This window comes from Salvelinus namaycush, chromosome 25 (genome assembly GCF_016432855.1).
Source record: "Salvelinus namaycush isolate Seneca chromosome 25, SaNama_1.0, whole genome shotgun sequence".
In the NCBI taxonomy this organism is placed as follows: Eukaryota; Metazoa; Chordata; class Actinopteri; order Salmoniformes; family Salmonidae; genus Salvelinus; species Salvelinus namaycush.
Genome location: NC_052331.1, coordinates 31,307,028 through 31,319,428, shown reverse-complemented (window position 1 = coordinate 31,319,428; position 12,401 = coordinate 31,307,028). Strand labels below are relative to the sequence as shown.

General features: G+C 42.7%; 1 protein-coding gene across 1 annotated transcript in view; it reads left to right on the top strand.

Annotated features, from left to right (window-relative positions):
- The first annotated feature begins 1,223 nt into the window (after positions 1-1,223).
- The window catches only part of LOC120020480 (cAMP-specific 3',5'-cyclic phosphodiesterase 4D-like), a 105,549-nt gene continuing 94,371 nt past the window's right edge, over positions 1,224-12,401 (top strand). The window contains exon 1 of the mRNA XM_038964180.1: positions 1,224-1,746. Coding sequence (XP_038820108.1) covers positions 1,514-1,746 — 233 coding nt within the window. The 5' untranslated portion in view covers positions 1,224-1,513. The remainder of the gene's footprint in view (positions 1,747-12,401) is intronic.

The following is a 12,401-nucleotide window of genomic DNA, read 5'->3' as shown; positions in this document are numbered from 1 at the left end:
GTAGCCGATACACTCTCAAACTATTACAGTATACAGTTCGATACAGTTCATTGGACTCCAAACATAATGTTATCAATCCTGTGAATGTCAAACCTTTAGAATTGTGTTTAAAGAGTGTTGTACTCTTGAATAGATGTGTTGTGGCTATTTTATAGCCTTTATGTTGACCTAACTGCTAATATCTCCAGTCATCGCCCTCATGCTTGTTCTCACGGGGAACAAGCATGAGGTGCTGCTTTCTTTCTAAAGCAAAAATCTATAAATCTAAATAAACTTCAGCTGAAAAAACAAGGCCTTTTTATGCAACAAAAGCATTTAAATTGAGCTGTATTTAATCTTTTATTAAAACAAACCTTAGTGATCTGTCGAAGGATGCTTTGAAATGTTACTCTTACTTTGGAACAAGAGGTTTGTTCAGACATTTACCCTGAGGTGGTTGTTTGCGGTTGTTTGAAAGTTGTGAGTGTTAGTCCCAAAGGGGTTATTCTCACCACCATCCCATTGTTAATGATTGGTGTTCTTTAATAAGGACACTCTATTTGACAGTTGGGAGAGAACCAAAAGAGGCCGTTTTAAAAGGTAACACTGTTAAAGTCTCTACCAGGCTGGCTGTCATAGGTTTCTCCTGCGTCAAATGTTCTGACTCCTAGGTTATTCTGGGGAGCCCGGTGCTCAGCTGCAAGTCGTAAGATTGCAGGAAAACCTTTTATTTTATTCTCCTGATAAACAAACCCGCCCAAGGAAGTGAGCCCCCCAGCCACAGATAGAGAACCATCGTGACAGAGTCCATGCTCTTTATAACTTTATCTACCCTGGTTTTTTATAGTCGGGGTCCTTCATGTGACTTTTCCTGGTAGACTTGTGAGCATGTGAAAGCCATACGGACTTCTTGAAGCACATTTTTTGGACGTCACAAACAATAGGACTGGGACTTAGACCGGAGTAATGCTAAGTTGAGCAGGTTTAGTGTTTATACTCTGAGGACTTGAGAGAGGAAGTTATTATAGAGCATAGTTTGAAGTGGACCAGCACTAGGCTCTGGTGAGAGGAGGGGGAGGGGGCAGATCTGTCATGCCTCTTGCTCACTTTAAATCAGGCGTCCATATTTAGACGGAAGGGAGGGAAAGCCTAGCAGTTATGTAAACAAAAGCCTGGGCAGGCAGGGGAAGGGATTGCACTGTAATAATATTTTAGTCCATTAACCACGACTATGACCTTTGGAGAGAGACAGGGCTGTTTGGAAATAACGGACATGGTCAGATAGAGAGCTGTCCAGCTTTTTCACGTTCTCTCAGAGCACTTTCGAGAGCACCCACTAGAGTCAGTATGAGTTGTATCCCTGACTAATGGAGTGATAAGTCCAGGTATACTGACCTCCATGCTGACCTGACCAGTCAGTTTTGTGAGAGGAGGATAGGACCGGTCAAGCTTCAATGTTGATCAGAGTCACCAGGAAAGCGTAGCCAAGCCAGGACAAAGGGACAGCGGGAACCAGGACCAAGCGACTGACGACATGAGTGAAGCATGCTCTGAGGAGGAACGGTCCGAAGAGCAATCTGAGGAGCAGCTGGTCAGCAGGCTTCCGGTCATCCAACTCAAGCCCAGGTCGCCAGGCATATCCCCTAAAATCTCCCCACGCGACTCCCCCCGTGGGTCACCCCGAAACTCCCCGATGCTCTTCAGGAAGCTGCTGATGAACCGGAGCATCAGTCTACAGAGGCGCTACACTTTGGCCTACACTCCCAGGTAGAGACCTTACTGTGTTCTATGCCTGTCTTTTCCAGTCTCGGGGTCCCTTAGGGCTGCATGACTTACCCTGTTGTGTTTAGAGGGCAAACTTTCAAAGCTGGTAGAAAAAAGGTTTTCGTGGCCTTTTTAAAGGTGATTTGAAGTTAAGTCAGCAGTGAGGGTTTTATATACGGTGGCTAACAATAACTTTTGAAAGTACTGGCTTGTGGTGTGCTTGAATAGATGCCTTTGTTGTAGAGGAGCAGAATCTCTTCTATCGGCTGGCCTCAGGTGGTCTAACTCATATGAAGCCTTCTTTCTCTGTTGTGTTGTTTTCCACGAGGCAACAGTTAATTTGAAGAAAAACAAATGGATTCTTAAAGGAGCTCTTAAGAAATGGTTTTACAAGGTCCTTCTCTCCGTACACTGGAGTTGTTGTAATAACAGATTAATATTAAATATTACAGAGGAGGTGTATAAAAGCTTTGTTCCCTTTAAGAAGTAAATACATCTCATCAATGTTCCCTCTAAGCTGCGTGTGGAGCTTCCCGGGACTGCCACGCAGAAGAAATATCAGCATGCGCAGAAAATACGAGATTGAATTTCACTCAGATTGAATTTCACTCAATTTCACTAACGAGTTTTCCCTGTTAGTTAACACTATCAACGTTTCCCTTTACTGTGGGAATTGTGATCGAATCAACGCACTATTAGCCAATTTCAATGCTATATACCGAAACAGAACGAGATATGCAAGACTTAGTATGCAAAACTAACGATGCCAAGAGATTTTGGTGTAGGCAGAACACAGAGTAGGATACGACTCAGGCCCGTACTCTACACAGACCTGTGTGCCATAACCAGAGCTTTAGTAGGCCTATATGCAAATAGACCATTGCCATATATGGATCAAGCCATTCACTTTGTACTGGACTATGTTTACAGTATGAGCGGTCGTGAGTAGATGCGCTTGTTTTAAGATCAAAGCAAGAGCTACATTTAGTGACTTTTGTACATTTGTTCATATTGTTTGCTAGTTATTGAGTTATTAGCCCAGTTATAGATCATTTGTAGTCAGCAGTGGGGGAGTAATTGCACAAAAGCACAAAATGTGTGCATTTCTAGACATCAGAGTCAGGCAAAGAACCGTTTTATTTTGGTCTTAAAAGGGGCAGTGTTGTATTTTGAGACAGGCTTGAATAAGCTAAGTAGCCAATAGGCAGAGGGAAGCCTAATTGGTCTGATTCTCTGTAATAATGGTATGGAAATAATAATGCTTTTTGTTTTGTAAAGTGGTTTCTTGCATCAAACAACACAACAACATTTTCTGTCACCTCTTTGTCTGAAGGATAAGTGGATAAACAGGTTCAAGACCTGCATGTAGGCCTACATTGAACACCACACATCAGCTGCTAATGTAGGCTGAATGATAGAACAGCTATTTCCATCTTAAAATATGTTATGGGATGCATTTTCTCCATTGTTGTGAATGGTATGTCACTCTGGTAGACCTACATTATGGTCAAATAGCCACAGTAGCCTACTTGACCGCTGTTAAAACTAACTTAAACATTGCATCTCATTCCTTTTTTATTCTCCATACGTCTTTGTTTTTCATGTGGACTAACAAGAATAATTAGATGAGGTGTTTATGATATTCTCAGAGCATTAAGTCCTACTCCCAAGTAATGGGAATTTGGTTGGTATTTAGTTGGTCTGCCAAATGCTTACTCAGTAGGTGCTCTGCTGAGGAGAAAAATAAATTTACATAAATGTGCATTAAGTCTACAACATACAATACAAATTTACTGAAGATTTGTTACAATTGTCAGACTGCAGAGTTTTATATGAAATGACAGTATACAGTCTGAACATGGGTTCCCTGATGACAAACTTGTAATACCTGGTTAGGTCTAAGTTTTAGACTCTATTTGATGTTGAGTCTAGTATCCTCATATTCCTATGGATTGTCAGATACATAGGTGTTTCTTGGCTAGATGGCTTTTTGTTGTGTGTTCATCACCTTTTCTGCTCTGGTAGTTGAATGGTAGTATTAGTTGAATGGTAGGATTATTGAATGGTAGTCTTATCCAGACCAACTTACAGTAGTGAGCACATACATGTTTCATAAAAAAAATATTATACTGGCCCCCCCGTAAGAAACGAATCCACAACCCTGGCGTTGCAAGCGCCTTGCTCAACCAACTGAGCCACACAGGTAATATTAGTTTAAAACCTCTACAGGATCGGTGGGTCCCCCGCGGGACGGTTGAGCTAACGTAGGCTAATGTGATTAGCATGAGGTTGTATGTAACAAGAACATTTCCCAGGACATAGACATATCTGATATTGGCAGGAAGCTTAAATTCTTGTTAATCTAACTGCACTGACCAATTTACAGTAGATATTACAATGAAAGAGTACCATGCTGTTGTTTGAGGGGATTGCACTTGAAAATGTATTAATAAACCAATTAGGCACATTTGGGCAGTCTTGATACAACATTTTGAACAGAAATGCAATGCTTCATTGGATCAGTGTAAAGCTTTGCACATAATACAGCCATCTAGCGGACAAAATCTAAATTGCGCCTGGGCTGGAATAATACATTACGGACTTTCTCTTGCATTTCAAAGATGATGGTTCAAAAAAGTACAAAAAAAACGCATGTTTTTTTCTTTGTATTATCTTTCACCAGATCTAATGTGTTATATTCTCCTACATTAATTTAACATTTCCACAAACTTCAAAGTGTTTCCTTTCAAATGGTATCAGGAATATGCATATCCTTGCTTCGTTTCCTGAGCTACAGGCAGTTAGATTTGGGTATGCCATTTTAGGAGAACATTTAAAAAAAGGGGCACATCCTTGACCCACTAGTCACTACCACTAGTCATAACCCATGATATTTATGCAAATCAAATATTTACTGTGTTTGTGGAGACGGAGCAGGAGCAGTAGGGCTGATGAAAGAGCACTTAACCTTAATTGCCTGGGAGCAAAACAAATATTTTGTCTGGGAGGAGAGTTTTTTCAGACAGCAAAACACACCCTGGGTTTTTTCTTGTGTGTTTGTGACGCTGTCTGTCTGGTGGGGTTCGGTGTTTCCAGTTTATACAACATGTTTTGCTTGTGCAAAGTGCACTTTAGGGGAATGACCAGTTGTGGAAAATTGTCTGGAAAAGCAGATGCACTCATCAACATTACACACACACACACACACACACACACACACACACACACACACACACACACACACACACACACACACACACACACACACACACACATACTCACTTAAACGAAGAGACAAGAAGTGAAAACATAGGACTGTTAAGAGGTGCCTCTGAATCATTGTAGGCAAGTTAGTTTCAGCAACCTTGAAAAACAAGCCATTGGTGCAAGGCATTTGAAAATACTTTTCCAATAAACCAAAAAAAGTGTTTACAGGTTCATACATCTCTATAAATGTTTATTGGTGGGATCATTTTGCTCTGGCATTTAAACGTTACTCCTAATGGTCCTGTATGTGAGTCTGTGTGATATAAACCAAAGAAAAGCACTCAATCTTTATGGTTTATGTCAGACCTATCCATTTCATGGAAATTGGTCTGTTTAAAACTACTCGAAATATTAGAAAGAGGGGCCATTTTGAAAGGGACCGAGCCTTGTAAAAGGCCTGAGCCCCTAAAAAATGTAGTGCCCCTAACAGCGACAATGAAACAAACTGTTGGAGTTGAGTTATAGCAGGATGGCTGGGAAAGGGGAGTAATTAAACAAACTGGGAGTCTGTTGGGAAAACATGTACAGACAGGCAGCTTAAGTTTATCAGGCAAGGAGATGTTATTTTCCCGTCAAAGACGATAAATGTTTCAGTTTGAGGGAAATGTTGGAGGAAACCACAGTAGTTCCTTTCAGTGTAATATAATATTTTGTTGTCATTGTGTGTTATGTTGATTGGCTTAGAAAAGTGGCTGAACTGACAAGCACTTCCCCTCATAAAAGTCCTGTGTGAGCTGAGACAGGAAGAACAGGAAGCGAGACATCCCACTCCCCTCATTTTTTACGATTCATATACAGTCAATAAACTAAGCAGACCAGACCCAGCTGCTATCGCAGTGGTACCTATGGGAGAGCCAATGTTTTAAGCAGACCGGAAGTTAGCTTTTTAAAAATGATGGTAAACGGCCTGAGTAAGACATCTTCATGTATCCTCCATCTTTGGTATAAGTCTGTAAGAAAAATATAATTTTCTGAAAAATGAATGGAAATAGTGCACCTAACACTCGTTCCTAGAACAATTTATTTGACGGAGTCAGGTGATGAGTGATGCCTTCTTTTTTCATAGTATTGGTGCTTGTTTCATTAGCAACACAATTCAATCATATGCTACTGTATGTTTCGTGCTGTTGTTTGTCTAGTCTTGAGTTTGTTAAGTGCCATCCGACATTATCGGACGTAAAGTTCACTCTCAAGTGCCTCCAAGTGATTGTACTCTCCTGCAGTTGATTTACCGCCTGAATGACCCTCAACAGACATGACACAGGGACAACACCCACCTCCTTCTCCTTTTCACACTGATTGTGCTCAGGTCACCCTTTGTTTTTGGGTATAGTTTTCATTCTGGGTTCTGGTCACCAGACATTTGTCTTGAAAACAACATTAGCCCAACAACATTAGCCCACTAGTCTGTTTATAAAAAAGCAAGGCTCTGGGTCTGTTGTGCAAGGATTTGGAGCGCTTTTCTTTGCATCGTGTTGCGGTTATGAACAACATAAGGGACAATATTTGAATCATGTTATGGATCTAAAGCGTCACTTGTTTTAGAAATTGGACAGAAAATGAAACAATGTAATGCCTCTTATTTCCACCAGAGGCCGCTATGTTACGTATTGTAGATGCATATTTTTGCCTCTGTCTTGTGCTTGGACTGTTAGCGTGATGTATTTCCATGACTTTAGTTCTTAGTGACTCTGGGCACCACGCATCATTTTTTGTTGTTGTTGTAATTGACATATCCTTGTTTCTATTCAATGTTCTCTACCAAAATAGTACTCTGAATAAACCAATTCATAAGTTCAAAAGAATACACCATTCAAGCCAATTATCTCAGAATCATCTTTTTGCAGATAGAACCTTAAAGCCTCAAGCTCTCGATACAGCATGTATATATAGCCTCCATACTATTTGTATATAGCGTCCTTGGCTGAAAACCAACTGCAGGATATATTAGTTTCATGTGAAAATGATTTTACTGCGCCACAGAGTATGCATGAGCATAAACAATATTAATCAAGTTTATTTTATATAGCCCTTCGTACATCAGCTAATATCTTGAAGTGCTGTACAGAAACCCAGCCTAAAACCCCAAACAGCAAGCAATGCAGCCTGTTTTAATATGAATAACTTGAAAACTCACAAACAAGGGCATATTGAAGGGCATATGAAGAGGGGAGAGATGAACACTTATGAACTTATGGTCACATCTAACACCGTTCATACTGGCCAAACCAAGGGCGCTAGAAGCTATCAACCGCATTTTAGAGAAGGTGTTAATTTAATCGCTCAGACAGTACTCCATGTCCATGACACCTCCCCCTCCCGTTATCTATTGGATTTTTAACAACACACAGTTTTATTGAGCTACAGACCGGGGTGAGTTGCTGCTGCCTGGTTTGGAAGCTGGTCAGTCCTGTAGCGGAGCTATACGGTAGCAGATGAGGCATTATTATTCATAGGACAACCATCTGGGGACTGCACTGGAACCCTGCATCTGGATATAGAAAAAAGCCCACTCTTCCTGCCCTCCCCCTTCACTGGCCGAGTCCCTGTAGGCTTCAGCAGTACCACCCAGCCCCCAGTACCATTCAGACTGCTTCAAATTCTCATCTTATGACCCTCTCTCTCTATTCTCTCTCTCTGTTCTCTCTCTCTCTATTCTCTCTATTCTCTCTCTCTCTATTCTCTCTCTCTCTCTCTCACTCTCTCTCTCACTCTCTCTCTCACTCTCTCTCTCACTCTCTCTCCCTCTGGGGGGTTAGTGTTGTTGTTTGTTTCTCCAGGCCAGAGTTAAGTCCCAGCAGTCTCAGGAGAGAAGAGAGGAGAGTCTGATATGGACGGTTGAGGAGACTGCACACTCCAGGGAGCATCTGATGGGATTATAAAACCAGATTTCCCCCTTCTCTCTCTCTTTTTCCCCCACTGGGAATAAAGTGGTTCGATCCTTCATTTGAACAAAGAAAGAAGCAACTCCTGGGGTCTAGAACTGCGCTGTATCACGTTTTAAGGCAGCTTTTGGAAAAAGAGAAAAGTTTGGCCCCTTTTTGGAGGATTCTTTACCCCGTCAGTCCTCCGACCATTGGGAAGATTAAGTCCGCTGTTTCCTATTTAGGAATTCGAGGAAGGCTCCTTGCTGGTGAGCAGAAAAGAAAACAAGCAAGGAATTAGCTCCAGATCTTCGCTGACAGCTGATATGAGCCGCAATTTAATTTGATATGATTTGGCCCCCGTCTCCTAGTTGGTAAACTGATATGCTTTCTGAGGTGGGCTCCTAACAGACATCACTCTTTGCCTTTTTAGGTGGGTTTACACAGAGTTGGGTGAACTTCATCAGTTTTTTCAAACACATGGACATATCCCCACTGCAGGGACCAGATGCTGTAGAACTTTAGCGGCTGAATTGAGCATACTTTCTGATCTCTGGATTTTGCACTGCTTTTCAATGAAGGCCACTACGTTATCATAAAACTTTTTTTCTTCTTTGGAATTGTATGAAACACACACCAGCCCAAATGTTTGCATGAAGACCTGTTATTGACAGCGCTGAACTTGAATGCATCCTACTTGTGTCTCTACTAGATGCAGTAGATTTCACTTTGTTCTGCTTTTGTGGACTGATTGTTCTCACAAGGTGTACCATGCTTAGTTTGTGACCGAACAGTACCAAGAAACATTGGACATTCACCCCAGAAAGAACGGTCATTTCAGACAAGCTGGAGAAGTCTTAGTCCACAGAGATGTTGCATTCCATTCTGTTCATCCCCTGTCATCTCAAGGCTGTTACATCTCCGTGAAATACCCACCACAATGATGAACAAAGACTCTCGCTTCCCCAGGAAGGCTGTCCATAGCAACCCCTCCTCTCGAAGGCACTCATGCATCGGGTATGTACAGTTCTGTACTGTAAGCCGTTTATTGTGATGAGTTACATGCTGACACAACTATACAGTATGTGTCTTTACTGTACGCATTCTATACTTCATATTCTCTGTTTTAGTGTTTCCCAAATTCGGGTCCTCAGGACCCCAAGGGGTGCATGTTGTTTCCCCCTAACACTACACAGCTGATTCAAATAACCAACTCATTAATAACCAACGCTTTGGTTATTTGAATCAGCTGTGTAGCGTTAGGGGGGAAAACTAAACGTGCACCCAGGTGGGGTCCTGAGGACCGAGTTTGGGAAACACTGCTCTATGAAGTTATGAGTTGTTGATCATATACATTTCACAATACCAATTATAACATCTTAAACCAGAAAGACATCATTAATTGTAATCAATGACCTTTATAATGATTTGTTTATGTGTTGTCTACCTGTTGTTGGTTATACAAAAGGGTTTCTTATGGAGTGGATAGTAAACTTCCATAATGTTATAAAAATGTGATTTTCCTCAAAATCATCATATCTTTTTGCAACTAAAGTTTTGAATGTTTTGTGCGTTTTTTGTTTTTTTTATGGCCTGGGGAATTTTGTGATGGCATTGCAGTGTGCTATATGATAGGTCCATAGTGTGTTTTGTCATTTGGTTGTGGTGCGTTTTTGTAATTTGTTTTTTAAATTTATTTATTATTATATTTTTTTTTAAATTTTATCCCCTTTTCTCCCCAATTTTCGTGGTATCCAATCGCTAGTAATTACTATCTTGTCTCATCGCTACAACTCCCGTACGGGCTCGGGAGAGACGAAGGTCGAAAGCCATGCGTCCTCCGAAGCACAACCCAACCAAGCCGCACTGCTTCTTTAACACAGCGCGCCTCCAACCCGGAAGCCAGCCGCACCAATGTGTCGGAGGAAACACCGTGCACCTGGCCCCCTTGGTTAGCGCGCACTGCGCCCCGCCCGCCACAGGAGTCGCTGGAGCGCGATGAGACAAGGATATCCCTACCGGCCAAACCCTCCCTAACCCGGACGACGCTAGCCCAATTGTGCGTCGCCCCACGGACCTCCCGGTCGCGGCCGGCTGCGACAGAGCCTGGGCGCAAACCCAGAGACTCTGGTGGCGCAGTTAGCACTGCGATGCAGTGCCCTAGACCACTGCGCCACCCGGGAGGCCCCATTTTGTAATTTGTTTGAGGTGCGTTTTTGTAATTTGGTTGTGGTCCGCTTTGCAGTCAGGCTGTGGTCCGCTTTGCAGTCAGGCTGTGGTCCGCTTTGCAGTCAGGCTGTGGTCCGCTTTGCAGTCAGGCTGTGGTCCGCTTTATAGTTTCGTTGCGGTGCATTTAGTAGTTTTGTCTTGGTGCATTTTATAGTTTACAGATGTCGGATCTTACATTTGACCCGTTTCGTTGCAGGAGGATTTGAATATCTGAAGAAATATTTAGAATCGGCGCCAGAGGGCAGCTGGAAGCTGTGTTTGTATAAAATGCAGTACCGTACCTACATTGTACCTTAGACTCCAGTTCAAGTAGCCTGTGTAGAATACGTGCAGGCTACGTAAAGGCTACAGCGCGTCTTGTGTGAATTCTTATGTGAATTATAATAAAATGGACATATTTGTATTTTTAGGGGGTAGATGTATTCTTCGTTAGGGAAAATACTTTTTTTTTTAGATCAATTATTTTATTATATGTTTATGGCAAGAAACAGGCACAATACATTATTGGAGGCCTCAGTGCCTGTGTTGTCCAGCGGTTACAGCCGCTAAACCCGGCACACATATGTCAGTCAGCATGGGTTAGAATCCGGCCTATTGCCCTTTGACTCCCCCTTCCCCATCTTTACTACACTGTACAGTGCCTTCGGAAAGTATTCAGACTCCTTACTTTCTCCACATTTTGTTATGAGAAGGGCCTTGGTCAGGGAGGTGACCAAGAACCTGATGGTCACTCTGACAAAGCACTAGAGTTCCTCTGTGGAGATGGGAGAACCTTCCAAAAGGACAACCATCTCTGCAGCACTCCACCAATCAGGCCTTTATGTTAGAGTGGCCAGACGGAAGTCACTCCTCAGTAAAAGGCACATGACAGCCCGCTTGGAGTTTGCCTAAAGTCACCTAAAGACTCTCAGCCCATGAGAAACAAGATTCTCTGGTCTGATGAAACCAAGATTGAACTCTTTGGCCTGAATGCCAAGCGTCACCTCTGGAGGAAACTTGGCACCATCCCTACGGTGAAGCATGGTGGTGGCAGCATCATGCTGTGGGGATGTTTTTCAGAAAGCGGCAGGGACTTTGAGACTATTTAGGATCGATAGAAAGATGAACGGAGCAAAGTACAGAGAGATCCTTGATGAAAACCTGCTTCAGTGATCAGGACCTCCGACTGGGGCTAAGGTTCACCTTCTAAACAGGACAACGACCCTAAGCACACTGCCAAGACAACGCAGGAGTGGCTTTGGGACAAGTCTCTGAATGTCCTTGTGGCCCAGCCAGAGCCTGACTTCACCCCAATAGAACATGTCTGGAGAGACCTGAAAATAGCTGTGCAGCAACGCTCTCCATCCAACCTGACAGAGCTTGAGAGGATCTGCAGAGAAGAATGGGAGAAACTCCCCAAATACAGGTGTGCCAAGCTTGTAGCGTCATACCCAAGAAGACTGGAGGCTGTAATCGCTGCCAAAGGTGCTTCAACAAAGTACTGAGTACTTATTTGCAAAAGTACTGATCAAAGTACTGATCTAAAAACCTGTTTTTGCTTTATCATTATGGGTTATTGTGTGTAGATTGATTAGGGAAAAAAACTATTTCATTAATTTTAGAATAAGGCTGTAACGTAACAAAATTTGGAAAAAGTCAATGTGTCTGAATACTTTCCGAATGCACTATATTTACAGAAGTATGTGGACACCCCTTCAAATTAGTGTATTCGGCTATTTCAGCCACACTCATTGCTGACAGGTGTATAAAATCAAGCACACAGCCATGCAATCTCCATAGACAAACATTGGCAGTAAAATAGCCTTACTGAAGAGCTCAGTGACTTTCATTGTGGCACCGTCATAGGATGCCACCTTTCCAACAAGTCAGTTTATCAAATTTGTGCTCTACTAGAGCTGCCTTGGTCAACTGTAAGTGCTGTCATTGTGAAGTAGAAACATCTAGGAGCATCAACGGCTCAGCCGCGAAGTGGTAGGCCACACAAGCTCACAGAAAGGGACCGACGAGTGCTGAAGCGCGTAGCGTGTAAAAATCGTCTGTCCTCAGTTGCAACACTTACTATTGAGTTCCAAACTACCTCTGGAAGCAACGTCAGCACAATAACTTTTCATCGGGAGCTTCATGAAATGGGTTTCAATGGCCAAACTGCCGCACACAAGCCTAAGATCATCATGCACAATGCTAAGCGCCGGCTGGAGTGGTGTAAAGATCACCGCCATCTGTAGTTTGGTGGAGGGGGGATAATGGTATGGGGCTGTTTGCATGGTTCGGGCTAGGCCCCTTAGTTCCAGTGAAGGG